The sequence below is a fragment of the Pristiophorus japonicus genome, chromosome 20 (genome assembly GCF_044704955.1).
Source record: "Pristiophorus japonicus isolate sPriJap1 chromosome 20, sPriJap1.hap1, whole genome shotgun sequence".
NCBI classification, from domain to species: domain Eukaryota; kingdom Metazoa; phylum Chordata; class Chondrichthyes; family Pristiophoridae; genus Pristiophorus; species Pristiophorus japonicus.
In genome coordinates, this window is record NC_091996.1 from 94,746,712 (window position 1) to 94,770,491 (window position 23,780).

Here is a 23,780-nt window from a genome sequence, read left to right on the forward strand (position 1 = left end):
GCGTGCGCGGCGCCGACAGCGTGCGTGCCCCGAGAGCGTGCGCGGCGCCGACAGCGTGCGTGCCGGGGGGAGAGAGAGAGTGAGAGCGTGAAAGCGTGCGCGGCCCCGGGAAGGGGAGGGAGCGAGAGCGTGCGCGGCCCCGAGCCGCAGAGCGAGCCCGAGCGCCGGGCCTGAGGCAGCGCCAGGCCCCGCCGGCTGGTCGTTTGTTTGTTTTCTCTCCCCCCTCCCCCCGAGCGGCGGCGGCGGCGGAAGATGCTGAAAATGGCGGAGGCGGCGGAAGGTGAGGGGGAGGGTGTGAGGGTCCCCGGGGCGGGGGCCGGCCCGGGGAGCGAGGGAGGGAGACACCGTGGCTGTAGGCCCGAAGGGTGAGGGGAGGGAGAGAAAGCGGGAAAAGGGAGAGAGAGAGAGAGAGAGAGAGAGGGGAGGGGGAGAGCTAGAAGGAGGTTGAGAGAGGGAAGGGAGAGAGGGAATGGTGAAGGAAAAGGAGGGAGTGAGGAGGCAGAGGGAAGGAGTGAGGGGAGGAGAGAAGCGGCGGGTGCGGGAGTGAGTGAGCATGAAAGAGAGGGAAGGGAATAGAGTGAGTGGGGGCAGGGAGTGAGGAGGGGATGGAAGGAGGCGAGAGAGAAAGAGGAGGGGGGAGAGAAAACGAGGGGAAGGAGCGGGAAGAGAGAAAGAAGGAAGGAGGAGAGTGTTAGGTGGGAGAAAAGAGGAAGGTGGGTCGAGAGATAAGTGGTGAGGTCAGGATGAGGGAGGGAGCGGGAAGAAAAAGGGGTGAGGGGGGTGTGTGTGAGGGGGAGGGATGGAGGAAGGGAGAGAAATGGGGGGGAGGGGAGAGAAGGAGGGACTAGAAATCGGGGAAAAGGAGAGAAAAGAGAAGGGGCGAGAGAGGGGGGAAGATGGAGAGAAGGAGTGGGGTGAAGACTAGGCCATGGGGTGGCAGGGAGGAAGCAGGCCGTGTTATGGGGGCTGGGTGGGTGGTTAGAGGGGGTGTGAGGGCTGGGTGGGTGGGTGGGAGGGGGTGTGGGGGCTGGGTGGGTGGGAGGGGATGTGGGGGCTGGGTGGGTGTGGGGTCTGGGTGGGTGGTTAGAGGGGGTGTAGGGGCTGGGTGGGTGGGTGGTTAGAGGGGGTGTGGGGGCTGGGTGGGAGGGGGTGTGGGGGCTGGGTGGGTGGTTAGTGGGGGTGAGGGGTCTGGGTGGGTGGTTAGAGGGGGTGTGGGGGCTGGGTGGGTGGTTAGAGGGGGTGTGGGGGCTGGGTGGGTGTGGGGTCTGGGTGGGTGGTTAGAGGAGGTGTGAGGGCTGGGTGGGTGGTTAGAGGGGGTGTGGGGGCTGGGTGGGTGTGGGGTCTGGGTGGGTGATTAGTGGGGGTGAGGGGTCTGGGTGGGTGGTTAGAGGGGGTGTGGGTGGTTAGTGGGGGTGAGGGGTCTGGGTGGGTGGTTAGAGGGGGTGTGAGGGCTGGGTGGGTGTGGGGGCTGGGTGGGTGGTTAGAGGAGGTGTGAGGGCTGGGTGGGTGGTTAGTGTGGGTGTGGGGGCTGGGTGGGTGGTTAGAGGAGGTGTGAGGGCTGGGTGGGTGGTTTGTGGGGGCTGGGTGGGTGGTTAGAGGGGGTGTGGGGGCTGGGTGGGTGGTTAGTGGGGGTGAGGGGTCTGGGTGGGTGTGGGGTCTGGGTGGGTGGTTAGAGGGGGTGTGAGGGCTGGGTGGGTGGTTAGAGTGGGTGTGGGGGCTGGGTGGGTGGTTAGAGGGGGTGTGGGAGCTGGGTGGGTGGTTAGAGGGGGTGTGGGAGCTGGGTGGGTGGTTAGTGGGGGTGAGGGGTCTGGGTGGGTGGTTAGAGGGGGTGTGGGGGCTGGGTGGGTGGTTAGAGGGGGTGTGGGGGCTGGGTGGGTGGTTAGAGGGGGTGTGGGAGCTGGGTGGGTGGTTAGAGGGGGTGTGGGGGCTGGGTGGGTGGTTAGAGGGGGTGTGGGGGCTGGGTGGGTGGTTAGAGGGGGTGTGGGGGCTGGGTAGGTGGGAGGGGTTGTGGGGGCTGGGTGGGTGTGAGGGCTGGGTGGGTGGTTAGACCTGGTGAGGTTGGTGTGTAAGGGGAGCCAGTATCGATGATTGGATTTTTGTGCCAGGACGCAGGTGCATCCGTCCGATACTCTAACCAGGTTCTCTCTCTTCCAGATCCACTGCAGACTCCCGGAACCGGTTCTCAGGTGAGCTGTGCGTGTACTTGGTAACACGGTCGTTGTTCTGCCCTTGTCGCCTGCTGTTTGGCTAGTCATTTAAAAGGCTGCCTAACTCGCCTCACCTCCCCAGTCCTGAAATCCCACACCGCAAGCACAGGATGCAACGAGTGAGCAGTCAAAACAAGTGTCACGGTGGTTCTGGGGCGAGGAGAGGGGGGGGTCGACGTGTTCAAGCCGGGGCCATTCAGCCCCTCGAGCCTGATGCGCCATTCAGTGAGATCATGTCTGATCTGTACCTCGACCCCATATTCCATCATACCTTCGGGTAACAAAAGTCTTATCATTCTCAGATTTAAAAAAAGAAAAAGACTTGTATTTATATAGCACCTTTCACGACCGTTGGACGTCCCAAAGTGCTTTACAGCCAATGAAGTATTATTGGAGTGTAGTCACTATTCCAGTGTAGCAAATGCGGGCAGCCAATTTGCGCACAGCAAGCTCCCACAAACAGCAATGTGATAATGACCAGATTATCTATTTTCGTGATGTTGATTGAGGGATAAATATTGGCCCCAGGACACCGGGGAGAACTCCCCTGCTCTTCTTTGAAATAGTGCCCTGGGATCTTTTACGTCCACCTGAGAGAGCAGACGGGGCCTCGGTTTATCATCTCAACCGAAAGACAGCACCTCCAACAGTGCGGCGCTCCCTCGGCACTGCCCCTCCCATTTCACTCCTGGGAATAGTCTCCCTCTATCTACCCTATCTGTTCCCCTTAATATGTTGAAAACTTCGGTCAAATCGCCCCTTAACCTTCTGCACTCCAGGGAATACAACCCCAGTTTGTGTAATCTCTCGTAATTTAACTCTTGGAGTTCGGGTATCATTCTGGGAGCTGGGAAGTTTGCCAGAATCAGCCCGACTCCTGGGATGAAGTTTGCTATTTTGGCGAACTTTTAAGACTGTGCATTTGGGTTTGGGAGTAATGGCTGCCCGTAATGAAGCAATCTCTGGCCTCGGTTTTGTGTTTGTGTGACAGTCCTGAGTGGTGTACTCACGGGCCTGTTGAATATTTAACATAAGAACATAAGAATTAGGAGCAGGAGTCGGCCATTCGGCCCCTCGAGCCTGCTCCGCCATTTAATACGATCATGGCTGATCTGATTATGGACTCAGCTCCACTTCACCGCCCGCTCCCCATAACCCCTTATTGTTTAAGGAACTGTCTATTTCTGTCTTAAATTTATTCAATGTCCCGGCTTCCACAGCTCTCTGAGGCAGCGAATTCCACAGATTTACAACCCTCTGAGAGAAGAAATTTCTCCTTATCTCAGTTTTAAATGGGAGGCCCCTTATTCTAAGATCATGCCCCCTAGTTCTAGTCTCCCCCATCAGTGGAAACATCCTCTCTCCATCCACCTTGTCAAGCCCCCTCATAATCTTATATGTTTCGATAAGATCACCTCTTATTCTTCTGAATTCCAATGAGTAGAGGCCCAACCTACTCAGCCTTTCCTCATAAGTCAACCCCCTCATCTCCGGAATCAACCGAGTGAACCTTCTCTGAACGGCCTCCAAAGCAAGTATATCCTTTCGTAAATATGGAAACCAAAACTACAGTAAGTTTAAGTATTGCCGGTTCTTGTTCCCTTCTAACATTTGGTGTCAGAAGTGGGATCTCAACGGACGACTGCCGAAAACTTGCGAATTAAGAGCCAGACTAGCCTTGGACGAGACGAGGGGAAAGTGGCCACTGGAGTGAGTATGATTCCAATACTGCTCCAGTTTCCCCCAGTTTCAAAAGTCTCAGGAAAGTTTAGCCACTCGCTGGTTCTCAGGTAGTGTCTGAACGAGATCCAGGACAATCTGGTGAATACCTTTCAAACTTAGAATAGGGATAGAGATAGGGAAATTGCGCGATGACGCAAACCAAGCGGCGACTTGGAAAGATAGGTTAGAATAGGTAAGTATTGCGCGGTGACGCAAACCAAGAGGCGACTTGGAAAGATCAACATTGGAAAGTGCAACGAGACCTGGGTGTCATGGTACATCAGTCATTGAAGGTTGGCATGCAGGTACAGCAGGCGGTTAAGAAAGCAAATGGCATGTTGGCCTTCATAGCGAGGGGATTTGAGTACAGGGGCAGGAAGGTGTTGCTACAGTTGTACAGGGCCTTGGTGAGGCCACACCTGGAGTATTGTGTACAGTTTTGGTCTCCTAACTTGAGGAAGGACATTCTTGCTATTGAGGGAGTGCAGCGAAGATTCACCAGACTGATTCCCGGGATGGTGGGACTAACCTATCAAGAAAGACTGGATCAACTGGGCTTGTATTCACTGGAGTTCAGAAGAATGAGAGGGGACCTCATGGAAACGTTTAAAATTCTGACGGGTTTAGACAGGTTAGATGCGGGAAGAATGTTCCCAATGTTGGGGAAGTCCAGAACCAGGGGTCACAGTCTAAGGATAAGGGGTAAGCCATTTAGGACCGAGATGAGGAGAAACTTCTTCACCCAGAGAGTGGTGAACCTGTGGAATTCTCTACCACAGAAAGTTGTTGAGGCTAATTCACTAAATATATTCAAAAAGGAGTTAGATGAAGTCCTTACTACTAGGGAGATCAAGGGGTATGGCGAGAAAGCAGGAATGGGGTACTGAAGTTGCGTGTTCAGCCATGAACTCATTGAATGGTGGTGCAGGCTCGAAGGGCCGAATGGCCTACTCCTGCACCTATTTTCTATGTTTCTATGTTAACCCTCTCTCTCGTCTCTCTGCAGCCAACTGAGAAACGTAAACGCACGGTGGAGGATTTCAATCAGTTCTGCAACTTTGTCCTGGCTTACACTGGCTACATTCCACCCTCCAAAGAGGTGAGACACTTGTTTCCTGTCCAAAGTACCTGGTCTGGTTGTTCTCTGTCGTACCTGTGTTGTCAGTGGACTTATTTTGAAGGCTTTCGATTTAAGTGAGTGGGCTAAACTGTGGCAGAGGGAGTTTGGTGTGAAACCAGCCACTTTTGACCTAAGCAAGAAAGACAGATCAGTGTATTTTCCAAATGGTGAGAGGAGGAGGGGGTTTCCGGGGTCCATAATCGAGAAATCGGTGGGCAGGTACAAAAAAATAATAAAAAAGGCTAAGGGAAAGCAAGTTGTGAGGAGGATGCAAAGAATAAGAAATAGGAGCAGGAGTCGGCCATTCGGCCCCTCGAGCCTGCTCCGCCATTTAATACGATCATGGCTGATCCGATCATGGACTCAGCTCCACTTCCCTGCCCGTTCCCCATAACCCCTCATTCCCTTATCTGTTAAGAAACTGTCTCTCTCGGTCTTAAATTTATTCAATGTCCCAGCTTCCACAGCTCTCTGAGGCAGCGAATTCCACACATTTACAACCCTCAGAGAAGAAATTCATCCTCATCTCAGTTTTAAACGGGCGGCCCCTTATTCTAAGATCATGCCCCCTAGTTCTAGTCTCCCCCATCAGTGGAAACATCCTCTCTACATCCACCTTGTTAAGCCCCCTCATAATCTTGTATGTCTCGATAAGATCACCTCTCATTCTTCTGAATTCCAATGAGTAGAGGCCCAACCTCCTCAACCTTTCCTCATAAGTCAACCCCCTCATCTCCGGAATCAACCGAGTGAACCTTCTCTGAACTGCCTCCAAAGCAAGTGTATCCTTTCGTAAATAAGGAAACCAAAACTGCACACAGTATTCCAGGTGTGGCCTCACCAATACCCTGTACAGCTGTAGCAAGACTTCCCAGCAATCTGCAAAGTGGGCAAAAATTCGGCAGACTGAGTATAATGTAAGCCTGGATCACTTGCAGGGCGTGGGTTGAGGGATAAATAATGGTGACGTTGTTAACGACCAGATTATCGTAAAAACCCATCTGGTTCACTAATGTCCTTTAGGGAAGGAAATCTGCCATCCTTACCCGGTCTGGCCGATATGTGACTCCAGACCCACAGCAATGTGGTTGACTGTGCAGTTTTGGTCTCCTTACCTAAGAAAGAATATACTTGCCATAGAGAGGGAGTGCAGCGAAGGTTCACCAGACTGATTCCTGGAATGGCAGGACTGTCGTATGAGGAGAGATTGGGTCGACTGGGCCTGTATTCACTAGAGTTTAGAAGAATGAGAGGGAGTCTCATTGAAAGGTATAAAATTCTGACAGGATTGGACAGACTGGATGTGGGGAGGATGTTTCCCCGGGGCTGGGAAGTCTAGAACAAGGGGTCACAGTCTCAGGATACGGGGTAGGAAATTTAGGAGCGAGATGAGGAGAAATGTTTTCACTCAGAGGGTGGTGAACCTGTGGAATTCTCTACCACAGGAGGCTGTGGGGGCCAAGTCACTGAATATATTTAAGAGGGAGATAGATAGATTTCTAGACACAAAAGGCATCAAGGGGTATTGGGGGGAAAAAGCAGGAGCATGGTGTTGAGATAGAGGATCAGCCATGATCATATTGGTGGTGCAGACTCGAAGGGCCAAATGGCCTACTACTGCTCCTATTTTCTATGGCTCTTAACTGGCCCTCTGAAATGGCGTATCAGTTGTCAAGAAAGCGGCTCACCAGCACCTTCGCAATTAGGGGTGGGCAATAAATGCCGGCCTTGCCAGCGACATCCACATATTTTTTTTTTAAATTTCAAGACTTGGATCGATTGGTTTTTGGGCACTGAGGGAATCCAGGGATCGGGCGGGAAGGTGGAGCTGCTGTAGAAATTCAGACATGGTCTTATTAAATGGCGGAGCAGGCTCAAGGGGCCAAATGGCCGACTTGTGGGGTGTAAATACTGCAGGTGAGGAGGGACAAACATACAAACCCCCCCCCCCCCCACCATATTCCAGAGACGAGGAGGTTGACTTATGAGGAGGGGTTGAGGAGGTTGTGCCTCTACTCATTGGAATTCAGAAGAATGAGAGGTGATGTTATCGAAAGGTATAAGATTATGAGGGGGCTTGACAAGGTGGATGCAGAGAGGATGTTTCCACTGATGGGGGAGACTAGAACTAGAGGGCATGATCTTAGATCTTAAAACTGAGATGAGGAATTTCTTCTCTGAGGGTTGTAAATGTGTGGAATTCGCTGCCTCAGAGAGCTGTGGAAGCCGGGACATTGAATATATTTAAGACAGAGATAGACAGTTTCTTAACCGATAAGGGAATAAGGGGAGCGGGCGGGGAAGTGGAGCTGAGTCCATGATCGGATCAGCCATGGTCGTATTAAATGGCGGAGCAGGCTCGAGGGGCCGTATGGCCTGCTCCTAATTTTTATGTAGATTCCGTGAGCTGTTCTCTCGGTGTGACTCCTCCTCCCCCCCCCCTTTTTTTTTTTGTCAAACTGCAGGAATGCGATTGGACGCCGTCGCGCTCGAACTCTCCGATCCGGGCGGAGAGCGTGGCGGACAGCGACAGCTGGGACTCCACCCAGTCGGTCGACTTCGACACCATCCAGAGCTTCGTGAAGAGCGCCAAGTCCTCCAAGCGCAATGGCTTCCACCGGCTCAAGCCCAACGGTGGCGTCTTGCTGGACCGGCTCAAGCTGAAGGACTCCCTGTACCCGCCGCCCCCCGCCCCCGCCCCCGAGAGGAAGAAGGAGAAGAAGGTGAAGCGCTGGAGCCCGGAGGTGGAGAAGCAGCGGGCGGAGGGAGGGCCGGCGGCGGGCGGCGAGAAATCCGGCTTCGCCCGCATCAAGCGCAGCAAGAAGCGCAAGCTGAAGAAGGAGCGGGCCGAGAAGAAGGTCAAGAGCTCGCTGAGCGAGACGGACTCGGACGAGGAGGGGGTGAAGGCCGGCCTCCTCGCGGAGCCCCTGCGGCCCGGCCCCGACCCCTCCCACCCCCAGGACTATCAGATGGAGATCAAAGAGTGCCTGAGCGTGGCCAACAGCCACGATGGCGAGAGCAGCTCCAGCGAAGGCGAGACGAGGATCATGGACGAGGACATCATGGTGGAGTCGGGTGAGTCTGGCCACAATATTCCCACCTCCTTTTCCCAGGTCGCAGCAAAAAAAATAATGGAATTTGGTGGATTGGATGCTGTACTTCTCGGGTATCTGACTGAAAATAGAGTATGAGAGGAAGCTTGCCGGGAACATAAAAACTGACTGCAAAAGCTTCTATAGATATGTGAAGAAAAAAAGATTAGTGAAGACAAACGTAGGTCCCTTGCAGTCAGAATCAGGTGAATTTATAATGGGGAACAAAGAAATGGCAGACCAATTGAACAAGTACTTTGGTTCTCTCTTCACAAAGGAAGACACAAATAACCTTCTGGAAATACTAGGGGACTGAGGGTCTAGTGAGAAGCAGGAACTGAAGGATAGCCTTATTGGGGGGGAAATTGTGTTAGGGAAATTGATGGGATTGAAGGCCGATAAATTCCCGGGGCCTGATAGTCTGCATCCCAGAGTACTTAAGGAAGTGGCCCTAGAAATAGTGGATGCATTGGTGATCATTTTCCAACAGTCTATCGACTCTGGATCAGTTCCTATGGACTGGAGGGTAGCTAATGTAACACCGCTTTTTAAAAAGGAGGGAGAGAGAAAACGGACTTATAGACCGGTTAACCTGACATCAGTAGTGGGGAAAATGTTGTAATCAATTATTGAAGATGAAATAGCAGCGCATTTGGAAAGCAGTGACAGGATCGGTCCAAGTCAGCATGGATTTATGAAGGGGAAATCATGCTTGACAAATCTTCTGGAATTTTTTGAGGATGTAACTAGTAGAGTGGACAAGGGAGAACCAGTGGATGTAGTGTATTTGGACTTTCAAAAGGCTTTTGACAAAGTCCCACACAAGAGATTGGTGTGAAATTAAAGCACATGGTATTGGGGGTAATGTACTGACGTGGATAGAGAACTAGTTGGCAGACAGGAAGCAGAGTCGGGATAAACGGGTCCTTTTCAGAATGGCAGGCAGTGACTAATGGGGTGCTGCAGGGCTCAGTGCTGGGACCCCAGCTATTTACAATATACATTAATGATTTAGATGAAGGAATTGAGTGTAATATATCAAAGTTTGCAGATGACACTAAGCTGAGTGGCGGTGTGAGCTGTGAGCAGGACGCTAAGAGGCTGCAGGGTGACTTGGACAGGTTAGGTGAGTGGGCAAATGCATGGCAGATGCAGTATAATGTGGATAATAGTGAGGTTATCCGCTTTGGGGGCAAAAACACGAAGGCAGAGTATTATCTGAATGGTGGCAGATTAGGAAAAGGGGAGGTGCAATGAGACCTGGGTATCATGGTACATCAGTCTTTGAAAGTTGGCATGCAGGTACAGCAGGCGGTGAAGAAGGCAAATGGCATGTTGGCCTTCATAGCTAGAGGATTTGAGTATAGGAGCAGGGAGGTCTTACTGCAGTTGTACAGTGCAGTAAGTGAGGCCTCACCTGGAATATTGTGTTCAGTTTTGGTCCCCTAATCTGAGGAAGGACGTTCTTGCTATTGAGGGAGTGCAGCGAAGGTTCACCAGACTGATTCCCGGGATGGCAGGACTGACATATGAAAAAAGACTGGATCGACTGGGCCTGTATTCACTGGGATTTAGAAGGATGAGAGGGGATCGCATAGAAACATATAAAATTCTGACGGGACTGGACAGGTTAGATGCGGGTAGAATGTTCCCAATGTTGGGGAAGTCCAGAACCAGGGGTCACAGTCGAAGGATAAGGGGTAAGCCATTTAGGATTGAGATGAGGAGAAACTTCTTCACTCAGAGAGTTGTTAACCTGTGGAATTCCCTGCTGCAGAGAGTTGTTGATGCCAGTTCATTGGATATATTCAAGAGGGAGTTAGATATGTCCCTTACGGCTAAAGGGATCAAGGGGTATGGAGAGAAAGCAGGAATGGGGTACTGAGGTGAGTGATCAGCCATGATCTTATTGAATGGCGGTGCAGGCTCGAAGGGCCGAATGGCCTACTCCTGCACCTATTTTCTATGTTTCTAATTCAGTGGATGGCAGAGAGTTAGAAACATAGAAAATAGGAGCAGTAGTAGGCCATTCGGCCCTTCGAGTCTGCATCGCCATGCAGTATGATCTTGGCTGATTTTCGATTTCAACACCATATTCCCGCTTTCTCCCCATACCCCTTGATGCCTTTTAGAGGGTATTTACAACAATGTTTTGCATTGGATTCTCATCCTTGTTTACAAATCCCTCCATGGCCCTCGCCCCTCCCTATCTCTGTAATCTCCTCCAGCCCTACAACCCCCTGAGATATCTGCGCTCCTCTAATTCTGCCCTCCTGAACATCCCTGATTATAATCACTCCACCATCGGTGGCCGTGCCTTCTGTTGCCTGGGCCCCAAGCTCTGGAACTCCCTCCCTAAACCTCTCCGCCTCTCTACACCTCTCTCCTCCTTCAGAACCTATCTCTTTGACCAACCTGTCCTAATTTCTTCTTGTGCGGCTCGATGTCAAATTTTTATCGCATAATACTCCTGTGAAGCACCTCGGGACATTTCACTACGTTAAAGGCGCTATATAAATACAGGTTGATATACGGCACAAACAGGCCATTGGGCCCAACCAGTCCGTGCTGGCTTTTATGCTCCACTCGAGCCTCCTCCCGTCTTTCCTCATCTAAATCGATCAGCATAACCCTCTATTCCTTTCTCCCCCATATTTATCCAGCCTCCCCGTAAATGCATCGATACTATTCGCCTCAACCCCTCCCTGTGGCAGCGAGTTCCACATCCTCACCGCTCCCTGGGTAAAGATGTTTACTCTGAATTCCCATTTTGCATTTCTTGGTGACTATCTTGTGTTGCCAGGAGTGGAGAATTTCAGCTGTGAGGAAAGATTGGAGAGGCTGTTGGTGGCTCTGGGGAGAGCTGATTGAGGTATATAAAACGATGAGTGGCCTGGATAGAGTGGACAGGAAGGACCTGTTTCCCTTGGCAGAGGGGTCAATATCCAGGGGCCATAGATTTAAAGTAGTTGGTAGGATTAGAGGGTAGATGAGGAGAGCTTTATTTCACCCAGAGGGTGGTGGGGGTCTGGGGCGGAACTCACTGCCTGAAAGGGTGGTAGAGGCAGAAACCCTCACCGCATTTAAAAAGTACTTGGATGTGCACCTGAAGTGCCGTAACCTACAGGGCTACGGACCGAGAGCTGGAAAGTGGGATTAGGCTGGGTAGCTCTTTGTCGGCCGGCACGGACACGATGGGCCGAATGGCCGCCTTCCGCGCCGTGAATCTGTTTGACTGTAGAAGCCACCTCTGTCTGCTCGCTCCAGTGTTGGCTTTTGGGCCTGAAGGCTGCGATTTTCAAGCTCCGCTCCAGAGACTTGAGCGCTTAATGTAGGCTGACACTCAGTGTGGGCCTTTCAGCTGAGATCGGAAGCCTGGGGTGGGGGGGGTCCTTGTCTCGCTTGTACAGCGGACGTAAAAGATTCCGAAGGAGTCGTAGCCCATTCTCCCGGTGTCCCGGGCCAATATTTATACCTCAATCCCAAAACACATTATCTGGCCACTCACCTTATGTTATTTGTGGGATCTTGCTGTGCGTAGATTGGTGGTCACGTTTGCCTGCAAAAGGACGGTGACCACACTTGAAAAGCGATTCACTGGCTGTGAAGTGCTTTGCGATATCCAAAGGACGTGAAACACTACAGTAAATACAAATTCATTCTTTAGCTGTAGAGGCCCCAACTTCAATGGATTTGTATAATTTCTAGTTGTACGTATGTTCACCGACAGTGCGGCGCTCCCTCAGTACTACCCCTCCGACAGTGCAGCGCTCTCTCAGTACTGCCCCTCCGACAGTGCGGCGCTCCCTCAGTACTACCCCTCCGACAGTGCAGCGCTCTCTCAGTACTGCCCCTCCGACAGTGCAGAGCTCCCTTAGTAATGCCCCTCCGACAGTGCAGCGCTCCCTCAGTACAGCCCCTCCGACAGTGCGGCGCTCCCTCAGCACTGCCCCTCCGACAGCGCAGTGCGGCGCTCCCTCAGTACCACCCCTCCGACAGTGCGGCGCTCCCTCAGTACTGCCCCTCCGACGGTGCAGCGCTCCCTCAGTACTGCCCCTCCGACGGTGCGGCGCTCCCTCAGTACTGCCCCTCCGATGGTGCAGCGCTCCCTCAGTACTGCCCCTCCGACAGTGCGGAGCTCCCTCAGATTTTTCTGCTGGAGTCTCTGGGAATGGACTGGAACCCACTGACTCCGAGGCGGAAGTGCTACCCACTGACCCACGGGTTAAATCTAAACCCAACTGAGCTGTACTCTGTGCTCCTTGCTGTAGTTGGCCACAAGAGGACCTGATCCTGCAGGTTTCTGACATTCTTTCAGCCAAAGCCAGGCCATTTCTCCGAGCGCTGAGAGCAGAGGGGCAAGCTGTCAGTTCTCCCAGGAGAGCACTAGGTGGTGTCCTGCGTCTGTGTTGCCTGGGTGTGAGCAGTTGAGAAGTCTGTTGATAGCGTGCGTACCCACAGGTTATACGTGAGAAGGCACAAAGGATCACTCATCACCTTTTCACCTCCAAATCCCTCTCGTCTGCAGTCGTCTGTCCCTGATTGTACTCTCTGCTGCTTGGACACGCTTCCTGGTCGCTGTCTCTTTCCTTGCTTGAATAGTCTCTTAAAAACCCTTCTCTTTGAGCTTTGTTGCCCTTCCCGACTCTGCTATTTCATTTCTTCCTCTGTCTCCCCCACCGTCCCACCCCCCCCACCGCCAATGTCCATCTTTTCGCCTCCCCTCAGCTGTCTCGATACATCAGCACAGCAGAATCGTGCCCCCGGCGCGTTGGCCAATGTACTGGGGCTTGTTTTGTTACACAAGAACATAAGGAACAGGAGCAGGAGTCGGCCATTCGGCCCCTCGAGCCTGCTCCATCATTTAATAAGATCACGGCTCTTCCGATCATGGGCTCAGCTCCACTTCCCCGCCCGCTCCCCATAACCCTTCACTCCCTTATCGTTCAAAAATCTGTCTATCTCCGCCTTAAATATACTCAATGTCCCAGCCTCCACAGCTCTCTGGGGCAGAGAATTCCACAGATTCACCACCCTCTGAGAGAAGAAATTTCTCCTCATCTCCATTTTAAATGGGCAACCCCTTATTCTGAGACTATGCCCCCTAGTTCTAGTCTTCCCCCACGAGGGGAAACATCCTCTCTGCATCTACCCTGTCAAGCCCCCTCAGAATCTTACACGTTTCAATAAGATCACACCTCATTCTCTAATGAGTAGAGGCCCAACCTGCTCAACCTTTCCTCATAAGACAACCTCTTCATCTCCAGAATCAACCTCGTGAACCTTCTCTGAACTGCCTCCAATACAAGTATATCCCTCCTTAAATACGGAGACAATTACAACCTTTTGCAGCCTTTCCTGAAGGTAGTGAGTCAAGCAGTGAGTTAGATGCTGGATCCTTATCCATTCTCTTTGGGGCAGAATGTTTGCAGCTCTTTGCTGGCTGAGCCTCATCCCTTCCTCATTTGATGACCCCGACAGATGCTGCTTTCATTAGGAATCCTCTGAGAGAAGAAATTCCTCCTCATCTCAGTCCTAAATGGCCGACCCCTTATCCTGAGACTGAGGGAGCGCCGCACTGTCGGAGGTGCACGACTGAGGGAGCGCTGCACTGTCGGAGGGGCAGTACTGAGGGTGCGCTGCACTGTCGGAGGGGCAGTATTGAGGGAGCGACGCACTGTCAGAGGGGCAGTACTGAGGGTGCGCTGCACTGTCGGAGGGGCAGTATTGAGGGAGCGCTGCACTGTCGGAGGGGCAGTACTGAGGGTGCGCTGCACTGTCGGAGGGGCAGTATTGAGGGAGCGCTGCACTATCGGAGGGGCAGTATTGAGGGAGCGCTGCACTGTCGGAGGGGCAGTACTGAGGGAGCGCCGCACTGTCAGAGGGGCAGTACTGAGGGTGCGCTGCACTGTCGGAGGGGCAGTACTGAGGGAGCGCTGCACTGTCGGAGGGGCAGTATTGAGGGAGCGCCGCACTGTCGGAGGGGCAGTATTGAGGGAGCGCCGCACTGTCGGAGGGGCAGTACTGAGGGAGCGCCGCACTGTCGGAGGGGCAGTACTGAGGGAGCGCCGCACTGTCGGAGGGACAGTACTGAGGGAGCGCCGCACTGTCGGAGGGACTGTACTGAGGGAGTGCCGCACTGTCGGAGGGACAGTACTGAGGGAGTGCTGCACTGTCGGAGGGGCAGTACTGAGGGAGTGCTGCACTGTCGGAGGGGCAGTACTGAGGGAGCGCCGCACTGTCGGAGGGACTGTACTGAGGGAGTGCCGCACTGTCGGAGGGACAGTACTGAGGGAGTGCTGCACTGTCGGAGGGGCGGTACTGAGGGAGTGCCGCACTGTCGGAGGGGCAGTACTGAGGGAGTGCCGCACTGTCGGAGGGGCAGTACTGAGGGAGTGCCGCACTGTCGGAGGGGCAGTACTGAGGGAGTGCCGCACTGTCGGAGGGGCAGTACTGAGGGAGTGCCGCACTGTCGGAGGGGCAGTACTGAGGGAGTGCCGCACTGTCGGAGGGACAGTACTGAGGGAGTGCCGCACTGTCGGAGGGGCAGTACTGAGGGAGCACTGCACTGTTGGAGGGGCAGTACTGAGGGAGCGCCGCACTGTCGGAGGGGCAGTACTGAGGGAGCGATGGACTGTCAGAGGGGCAGTACTGAGGGAGCGCCGCACTGTCAGAGGGGCAGTACTGAGGGAGTGCCACACTGTCGGAGGGACTGTACTGAGGGAGCGCCGCACTGTCAGAGGGGCAGTACTGAGGGAGCGCTGCACTGTCGGAGGGACTGTACTGAGGGAGCGCCGCACTGTCAGAGGGGCAGTACTGAGGGAGCGCCGCACTGTCAGAGGGGCAGTACTGAGGGAGTGCCACACTGTCGGAGGGACTGTACTGAGGGAGTGCCGCACTGTCAGAGGGGCAGTACTGAGGGAGCGCCGCACTGTCGGAGGGGCAGTACTGAGGGAGCGCCGCACTGTCGGAGGGGCAGTACTGAGGGAGTGCCGCACTGTCGGAGGGACTGTACTGAGGGAGTGCTGCACTGTCGGAGGGGCAGTACTGAGGGAGTGCCGCACTGTCGCAGGGGCAGTACTGAGGGAACGCTGCACTGTCGGAGGGGCAGTACTGAGGGAACGCTGCACTGTCGGAGGGGCAGTACTGAGGGAGTACTTGTGTGACACCTGGACGAGCCGCAGTTGCCTCCAGTTAAATACCACGAACGCTGCCGATTCCATCTGTCCACTGTCTCGGGCTGAACCAGAATGTTTGCAATCTCGGCGTCCTGTCTGACTCTGAGCTGAGCTTCCAACCACGGATCCTCTCCGCCGCAAAAACTGCCTGTGACCACCTCCGTAACATCGCCCGTCTCTGCCCCTGCCTCAGCCCATCTGTGAATCCCCCCACCGTGCCTTTGTTACCTCCAGACTCCACTATTCCAACCCACTCCTGGGTGACCTCCCCCTAGAGGTGATCCAAAACTCTGCTGTGTCCTAACTCTCACCCAGTCCCACTCACCCATCACCCCCTGTGCTCACTGCCCCGTGTCCTAACTCTCACCCAGTCCCACTCACCCATCACCCCCTGTGCTCGCTGTCCCGTGTCCTAACTCTCACCCAGTCCCGCTCACCCATCACCCGCTGTGCTCGCTGTCCCGTGTCCTAACTCTCACCCAGTCCCGCTCACCCATCACCCCCTGTGCTCACTGCCCCGTGTCCTAACTCTCACCCAGTCCCACTCACCCATCACCCCCTGTGCTCACTGCCCCGTGTCCTAACTCTCACCCAGTCCCACTCACCCATCACCCCCTGTGCTCGCTGTCCCGTGTCCTAACTCTCACCCAGTCCCGCTCACCCATCACCCGCTGTGCTCGCTGTCCCGTGTCCTAACTCTCACCCAGTCCCGCTCACCCATCACCCCCTGTGCTCACTGCCCCGTGTCCTAACTCTCACCCAGTCCCACTCACCCATCGCCCCCTGTGCTCACTGCCCCGTGTCCTAACTCGCACCCAGTCCCGCTCACCCATCACCCCCTGTGCTCGCTGCCCCGTGTCCTAACTCGCACCCAGTCCCGCTCACCCATCGCCCCCTGTGCTCACTGCCCCGTGTCCTAACTCGCACCCAGTCCCGCTCACCCATCGCCCCCTGTGCTCGCTGCCCCGTGTCTTAACTCTCACCCAGTCCCGCTCACCCATCGCCCCCTGTGCTCGCTGCCCCGTGTCCTAACTCGCAACCAGTCCCGCTCACCCATCGCCCCCTGTGCTCGCTGCCCCGTGTCCTAACTCGCACCGAGTCCCGCTCACCCATCGCCCCCTGTGCTCACTGCCCCGTGTCCTAACTCTCACCCAGTCCCGCTCACCCATCGCCCCCTGTGCTCGCTGCCCCGTGTCCTAACTCGCACCCAGTCCCGCTCACCCATCATCCCCTGTGCTCGCTGCCCCGTGTCCTAACTCGCAACCAGTCCCGCTCACCCATCACCCCCTGTGCTCGCTGCCCCCATGTCCTAACTCACACCCAGTCCCGCTCACCCATCGCCCCCTGTGCTCGCTGACCTACATTGGCTCCCAGTCTGGCAACGCCTCGCTTTCAAAATTATCATCCTTGTTTTTAATTCTCCCCATGGCCCTCGCCCCTCCCTAACTCTGTAATCGCCACTGGCCACACAACCAACAACAACTTGTATTTATATAGCCCCTTTACCGTCCGAAGGCGCTTCACAGGAGCGCTATGGGACACACAATTTGACACCGAGCTGCACTGGGAGAAATAAGGGCAGGTGACTGAAAGTTGGTAAAAGGGGGGGGGGGGGTTTGAGAAGCGGGTAGGTGGTCGGAAGTTCATTCCGGGGTTAAGTCTGGCACCAAGGTTGTGGGTGGAGTAGGTGGTCTGCGGCCCGCCGGTGGGGGGAGCGGGGGCAGGCGGGGTCGGTATTCCGAGGAGGGTGAGACGGGCTGAACGACTGCCTTCCTCCCAAGCCGTGGTCGGGGGGTGGGGGGGAGGGTTGTAGCTTTGCCTGCAAGCTGAAGTTTACCGCTCTCTGCTGTGTGTTGTGCAGACGACGACTCGTGGGGCCTGGTGACGTGTTACTGCCAGAAGCCCTTCGCGGGACGGCCGATGATCGAATGCAACCAGTGCAACACCTGGATCCATCTGTCCTGCGCCAAGATCCGCAAGTCCAACGTGCCCGACGTCTTTTTCTGTGAGAAGTGCCGTGACGGGAAGGACGCCAGGCGGTCGGGCTCGAGCCAGAAGAAGGTTCCTTGAACGGCGTGGCCTCGTTTCTTGTGACTCTCGCCCTCGCGTGAGGTAAAACAAACACACAAAAACAACATGGAATGGGAGAGAGAGTGAGAGAGAGGTGGAACGTTCGGCCCAAGAAACCTCGGGAGGAACACACACAAAAAAAAACCCCCCCCACAAAGGCAGAAGGGAGACATTTTGTTTGAACGAGTAAAGAATCAGGTCTCTTTACAGGAAGCGGGGTGGCTGGAAGCGACCGTTTTAGACTGGGTGAGGCCGATTTGGGCTGCTTGGCCTGGATGCACGGCCTTGCCTGACGTGTTGGGGGGAGGGGGGGAGGGAGGGGTGGGGGGGAAAGGGGGGTGTTCGGGCGGTCCCGTACAAACGTGCGCCGTCTCGAATCCTCCCTCGGGTGTCATCGTGACTGGCAAAAAAAAAAAAACCACAAACTAAGATCCTCACTGCTGCCTCTGCGTTCGAGGGGAATGGAATCACGTTGTGAGGGTTTGTCGGAGCTACGGACCGCTGGTTTGGAGGCTGAGCGGGTTGTCCCTGTTCGGATGGGGTGGGGGGGCGGGGGGGGAGGGAGACAATCCCCGGCCTGTGGTGTCTGGGGCACGGCGGAGCTTGAAACCTCCACGCCGGCCAACTCGAGTGCCGCTTGTCGAATAAATATTAATTTCCTGTATTTTTTTTTTCCTTTTTTTTTTTTGTTTTTACACCGGTTTTTAAAAGGAAGTTTGCTTCAGTATGTGACTATGGGGAGGGGGGGGGGGGGGGGGAGCGTGGGCAGGGCGCCATCTTGAGCCTCAGTCACGGTCAGTGACTGGTGTGACCCTAGGCATTAACAGAGATACAAGACCTTCCTTCCTCCCTCCCCCTTCGGGCGCAACACATACCCCTGAGGTGTGAGTCTTGTGTTTTTAATTTTACCCACTGTTTCTCCCCCCCTCAGTAGAGCGATGGCAGCATGCTTTGAGTGTCGGGACCCCGGAGAGTGTCCTAGGTTAGCAGCGATCCGAAGCTCAAGAGGTAAAAGCTGATTGTGGCCGGGCGCCCATCGTGAAAGCGCGAGGCCCTACAAGCTCCATTTTGGGGATCCCTCCCACCCCCCCCCCCCCCCCACTCCTCCACGGGGCAGTGGCCTGCTCCCGCTTGGCTCTGTGCCCCCCCCCCAGTGCCCGGCGCGATCGTGGAATGTGCTCCCGACCCGCAAAGGGGGAACAGGCGACCTCTCCACTCTCGTCCCGCGTCCGATAATTCCTCCGGGATCCGGCGCTGATCGAGAACGATGACACGTCCTGTTGACGCTGCACAAGATCTCCACCCGAGTCGTGACGTGGAGATTGCAGTTGGATCAAAAGAAAGTTGTTCAACTTTTTATGTTTTGCTTTGGTTTTATTTTTAAAAGGCCCCCACCTCCCCCCAAAAGTCTGGGAGGCGTGACATGAAAGGGAGGATGTATGTGTACTGAATTGCCGAAGAGCATAAACGGGGAACAATGTAAGCTCCGTGACGTGGCTGAGGGAAATCTAGCCATTTTCTGCTCATCCATTTTGCCAGGGTGTGTGGTGGGTAAACGCCATACTGTTTCACCAAGGCCCACAAACCGGTGTCGCTCGGCAAGCCACCAGGATACGGCACCGAGCCAACCGGCGCTCGGTTCCCAGGCTGGGATTCCCTCCGCGCTCCTGAGCTCACCGATCGGCTTAGGACAAAAACCGGGCCGGTTGGGGTTTCAGTGTAGATAGTGCGGGGGGGGGGGGCGGGGGATCGGCCAGGGTTGCTCTGATCCGATAGTCTGCACCCCGTCTCGAGCCCTCATTCGGCTGAGGTGCTGGAGGGCAAAGTGTGTCTGTGGCACGGCCCCAGCCTCCCAAATTGGGACAGCAGACTCGTCTCCCCGTTTAATGTTTGCAGCAGTTCCGTAGAACGTGCTTCCCTGTGAGCCCTTTGGCCAGCAGAGGGGTCCAGCGTGCTCCGGTTTAGTGCCTGGGTTGTACCGAGCTTGGACACAGAATCCAGATAACGGGACGGAAACTGAAAAGCGGGTATGGATCAAAATCAGTTTTAGAAAAGAAAAGAAAAATTCAATTACTCAGGACTTCGTGTTGTGGAGCGCGCTCCAGCAATCTGAAACGAGAACGGTCAAAATCCTCGTGATGCACATCTTGTACATACCTTTTTTTTTAAAAAAACGTGTGCCTATGCAGAAGAAGGAGCTGGATAGCCGAGCGGTGTGGGTCTGCGGCTGTGTAGACACAGCAGTTCTGTGACGGGGGCTGCTTTCGTCGTAGGGGGAGGGAGTGGGGACATTTTGTATCGAACTGTGACGGAATATGGTGAATTCTGCCTTTTTTTTTAAATTACTGTTGTGATGGCTGAATGTAGTGTTCTGAGTTTTGGGTCCGTTTCCCCCCCCTCCCCAACTCCTCGGTCGGGGAGCGAGGAAGAGAACGGGGTGTGGCTTACGGGTTAAAGGGGGCCACAGCTCCCTGTTTTTGGATCACGACGCCGTTGTGTCGGGTTGAATCGCGCTGCTCAAGTGGGGGATTGACTGTGTGATTCAAACCCCTTGTCCTGGGGCGTCGCGATTGGTCACGGTGCCACGGGAGTGAGGGGGTGGGGGGTGTCTCGCCTGGAAAGTGCGCCCCGGGTTGGTCAATCTCTGGACGCCAGTGTGCCCCGAGGTCGAGGCGCTGGGGGGGGGGGCGCGCACGTGTGGCGAGCACGGCCACCAGCGGGCTACTGTTGCCCCAGCAGCGGGGAGCGATGGGGTCGGCCGTGAAGCCCCCTTGCTTCCTGTAGTTCCAGGTGTCCACGTTGGGTGCGGATTAGTGCCGTGCCCGGGATGGGAAGGCGGATTGGGCCTGGGCTGTGTCGGGTGCCAGCTTCTGCCCGCGCCCTGCCTGTGGTTCAGGAACGCGTGAACTATAAAACACTTTTTTTTTTGTTGTTGCAAAGTACTGGTGTAAATAAGTGTCTATAAAACAACTGGTGGAGTCTGTGTCTGAGGACAATGCTGATTAATCCACCATTTTTGGTCAAAATAAAGCATTATGGTTTTTTTTTTGTAACTGTGAAGTGTGTGCGTATTGTTTTTGCTTCTACGAGATGGCAATTTACTGGTCAACATCGAACATAAGAATTAGGAGCAGGAGTCGGCCCCTCGAGCCTGCTCCGCCATTCAATGAGATCACGGCTGATCTTCGACCTCAACTCCACTTTCCCGCCCGATCCCTCGATTCCCTTAATATCCAAAAATCTACCGACCTCAGCCTTGAATATACTCAAAGACTGAGCCTCCACAGCCCTCTGGGGCAGAGAATTCCAAAGATTCACCACCCTCTGAGTGAAGAAATTCCTCCTCATCTCAGTCCTAAGTGGCCGACCCCTTATCCTGAGACTGTGTGACCCCTGGTTCTAGACTCCCCAGCCATGGAAAAACATAGAAATTTACAGCACCGAAGGAGGCCATTTCAGCCCATCGTGTCCGTGCCGGCCGACCAAGAGCTACCCGGCCTAATCTCACTTTCCAGCTCTGGGTCCGTAGCCCTGTAGGTTACGGCACTTCAGGTGCACATCCAGGTACTTTTTAAATGTGGTGAGGGTTTCTGCCTCTACCACCCTTTCAGGCAGTGAGTTCCAGACCCCCACCACCCTCTGGCTGAAGAAATTTCCCCCTCATATCTCTTCTAAACCTCTCCCCAATTACTTTAAATCTAAGCCCCCTGGTTGTTGACCCCTCTGTCAAGGGAAACAGGTCCGTCCTATCCACTATTTGCATGCCCCTCATAATTTTATACACCTCAATCAGGTCTCCCCTCAGCCTCATCTGTTCCAATGAAAACAACCCCAGCCTATCCAATCTTCCCTCAAAGCCAAAATTCTCCAGTCCTGGCAACATTCTTATAAATCTCCTCTGTACCCTCTCCAGTGCAATCACATCCTTCCTGTAATGTGGTGACCAGAACTGCATGCAATACTCCAGCTGTGGTCTAACCAGTGTTTTATACAGTTCAAGCATAACCCCCTGCTCTTGTATTCCATGCCTCGACTAATAAAGGCAAGTATTCCGTATGCCTTCTTAACCACCTTATCCACCTGGCCTGCTACCTTCAGGGATCTGTGGACCTGCACTCCCAGGTCCCTTTATTCCTCTACACTTCTCAGTGTCCTACCATTTAATGTGTATTCCCTTGCCTTGTTAGCCCTCTCCAAATGCATTACCTCACACTTACCTGGATTGAACTCCATTTGCCACTGTTCTGCCCATCTGAAGACACTTGGAGCACCGTGTACAGTTCTGGTCTCCATATACCTTGGTTAGAGCACACTTGAAGCACTGTATACAGTTCTGGCCTACATATACCTGAGTTACACCACACTTGGAGCACTGTGCACAGTTCTGGTCTCCATATACCTGAGTTACACCACACTTGGAACACTGTGCACAGTTCTGGTCACCATATACCTGGGTTATACCACACTTGGAGCACTGTGCACAGTTCTGATCTCCATATACCTGGGTTAGACCACACTTGGAGCACTGTGCACAGTTCTGATCTCCATGTACCTGGGTTAGACCACACTTGGAGCACTGTGTACAGTTCTGGTCTCCATATACCTTGGTTATACCACACTTAGGAGCACTGTGTACAGTTCTGATCTCCATATACCTGGGTTAGACCACACTTGGAGCACTGTGCACAGTTCTGATCTCCATGTACCTGGGTTAGACCACACTTGGAGCACTGTGTACAGTTCTGGTCTCCATATACCTTGGTTATACCACACTTAGGAGCACTGTGTACAGTTCTGATCTCCATATACCTGGGTTAGACCACACTTGGAGCACTGTGCACAATCCTCCCTGAATCACCCCGTTGAGCCCTGTAAGAGTTTTTCTGCACCAGCTCGTGTGGTAATAATCCCGATCGACCCGGGCCGCAGGTTGTCCCAGATCCAGAGGGAAATCTGCCGCTTGTTAATCCGGATGAAGAAAGCCTTGTTGCACGTCCCGGCAGGTGGCAACAGTGAAAGTTTGCCCCCCCCCCCCCGAGCCCGCGAGACGGACGGGATCGTGAGACGCACCATCACAAGAACCGACATCTCAATCGCTGAGTCAACAGCGGAGGTCCCTGTCTCCGACCTCCCTCGGGGACGGTGGGCGGCGAGCTCGCGACCCAATCCGGCGCGGGGCACGGAAGGCGCGGCCCGGCAGCTCCAAGCGTGGAAGGCGAGGAGTAACCCGAAGTGCGATTGTGACCGTGGAACACCTTGACCTACCCGCATTTCTTCAGGAGGCCTTCGAATGGATGGTCAAGCAAGGCATCCCACCAGCAGCTTTACCCTGTCGCACCAAACAAGGGCCCCAAGATGTAAGTGTGAGAGATTTAGAACCGAGGGCACGAGAAGCTTTTGCACAAGGGCGGGGGTGGTGGGGGGGCGTGAGGCTGTGAAATTCACTGAGGATTGGGGCAGAACAGTCAAGATTCGAATGGGGGCAGGGATTGGGGGCTAAAGGGAGATGGGAACAAGGTAACTGAGGGAACGGTAGCACAGTGGTTCTGCTATTAGTCTCGTAATCCAGAAGACCAGGCTCCCGCTCAGGAGTACCCGAGTTCAAATCCCATCACGGCAGCTGGGGAATTAAATAAATCTGGAACAAAGAGTGTGTCAGTAACGGGGTGACCATGAAACTACCGGATTGCCGTAAAAACCCAACTGGGTCACTAATGCCCCTTTAGGGAAGGGAATCTACCGCCCTTACCCGGTCTGGGCCTATATGTGACTCCAGACCCATAGCAATGTGGTTGACTCTTAACTGCCCCCTGAAATGGCCCAGCGAGACACTCAGTTATACCAAACCGCAGTACCGCCCCTCCGACAGTGCGACGCTCCCTCAGTACCGCCCCTCCGACAGTGCAGCGCTCCCTCAGTACCGCCCCTCCGACAGTGCAGCGCTCCCTCAGTACCGCCCCTCCGACAATGCAGTGCGGCGCTCCCTCAGTACCGCCCCTCCGACAGCGCAGTGCGGCGCTCCCTCAGTACTGCCCCTCCAACAGTGCGGCGCTCCCTCAGTACCGCCCCTCCGACAGCGCAGTGCGGCGCTCCCTCGCTATTGTACTGGAAGTGTTGGTCTCGATAATGTGCTCGAGTCTCGGGCGTGGGACTTGAGCACCCAACCCTTGTGACGCTGGAGAATGGCCCCAAGTAACTTTCACCACCCAGCATTGGAATTGGGCAGAGCTGGTTCTGTGTCTTGCATCATGACGCTGGGGCGTGCTTTCCACAGTTAAGAACACAAGAAATAGGAGCAGGGGCTGGCCACAGGGCCCCTCGCGCCTGCTCTGCCATTCACAGAATAGCACAGCACAGGAGGAGAGGATTTGGCCCATCGAGTCTGCGCGCG

At 54.6% G+C, this 23,780-nt stretch overlaps 1 protein-coding gene across 1 annotated transcript; it reads left to right on the forward strand.

Annotated features, from left to right (window-relative positions):
* The first annotated feature begins 118 nt into the window (after positions 1 to 118).
* Positions 119 to 20,442, forward strand: LOC139232708 (PHD finger protein 23-like). The gene is made up of 5 exons (XM_070863193.1): positions 119 to 280; positions 2,155 to 2,186; positions 4,936 to 5,028; positions 7,515 to 8,124; positions 17,181 to 20,442. Exons 1-5 carry the CDS (start codon positions 253 to 255, stop codon positions 17,387 to 17,389), a joined length of 972 nt encoding a protein of 323 aa, XP_070719294.1. The 5' UTR covers positions 119 to 252; the 3' UTR covers positions 17,390 to 20,442.
* Positions 20,443 to 23,780: the final 3,338 nt, after the last annotated feature.

Bases quoted from the DNA above. Each gene is read 5' to 3' on its own strand.
- LOC139232708 (XM_070863193.1), top strand. From the start codon at position 253: ATGCTGAAAATGGCGGAGGCGGCGGAAG. The intron at 281-2,154 runs GTGAGGGGGAGG...TCTCTCTTCCAG, and splicing joins AATGGCGGAGGCGGCGGAAG to ATCCACTGCAGACTCCCGGA. The intron at 2,187-4,935 runs GTGAGCTGTGCG...GTCTCTCTGCAG, and splicing joins CTCCCGGAACCGGTTCTCAG to CCAACTGAGAAACGTAAACG.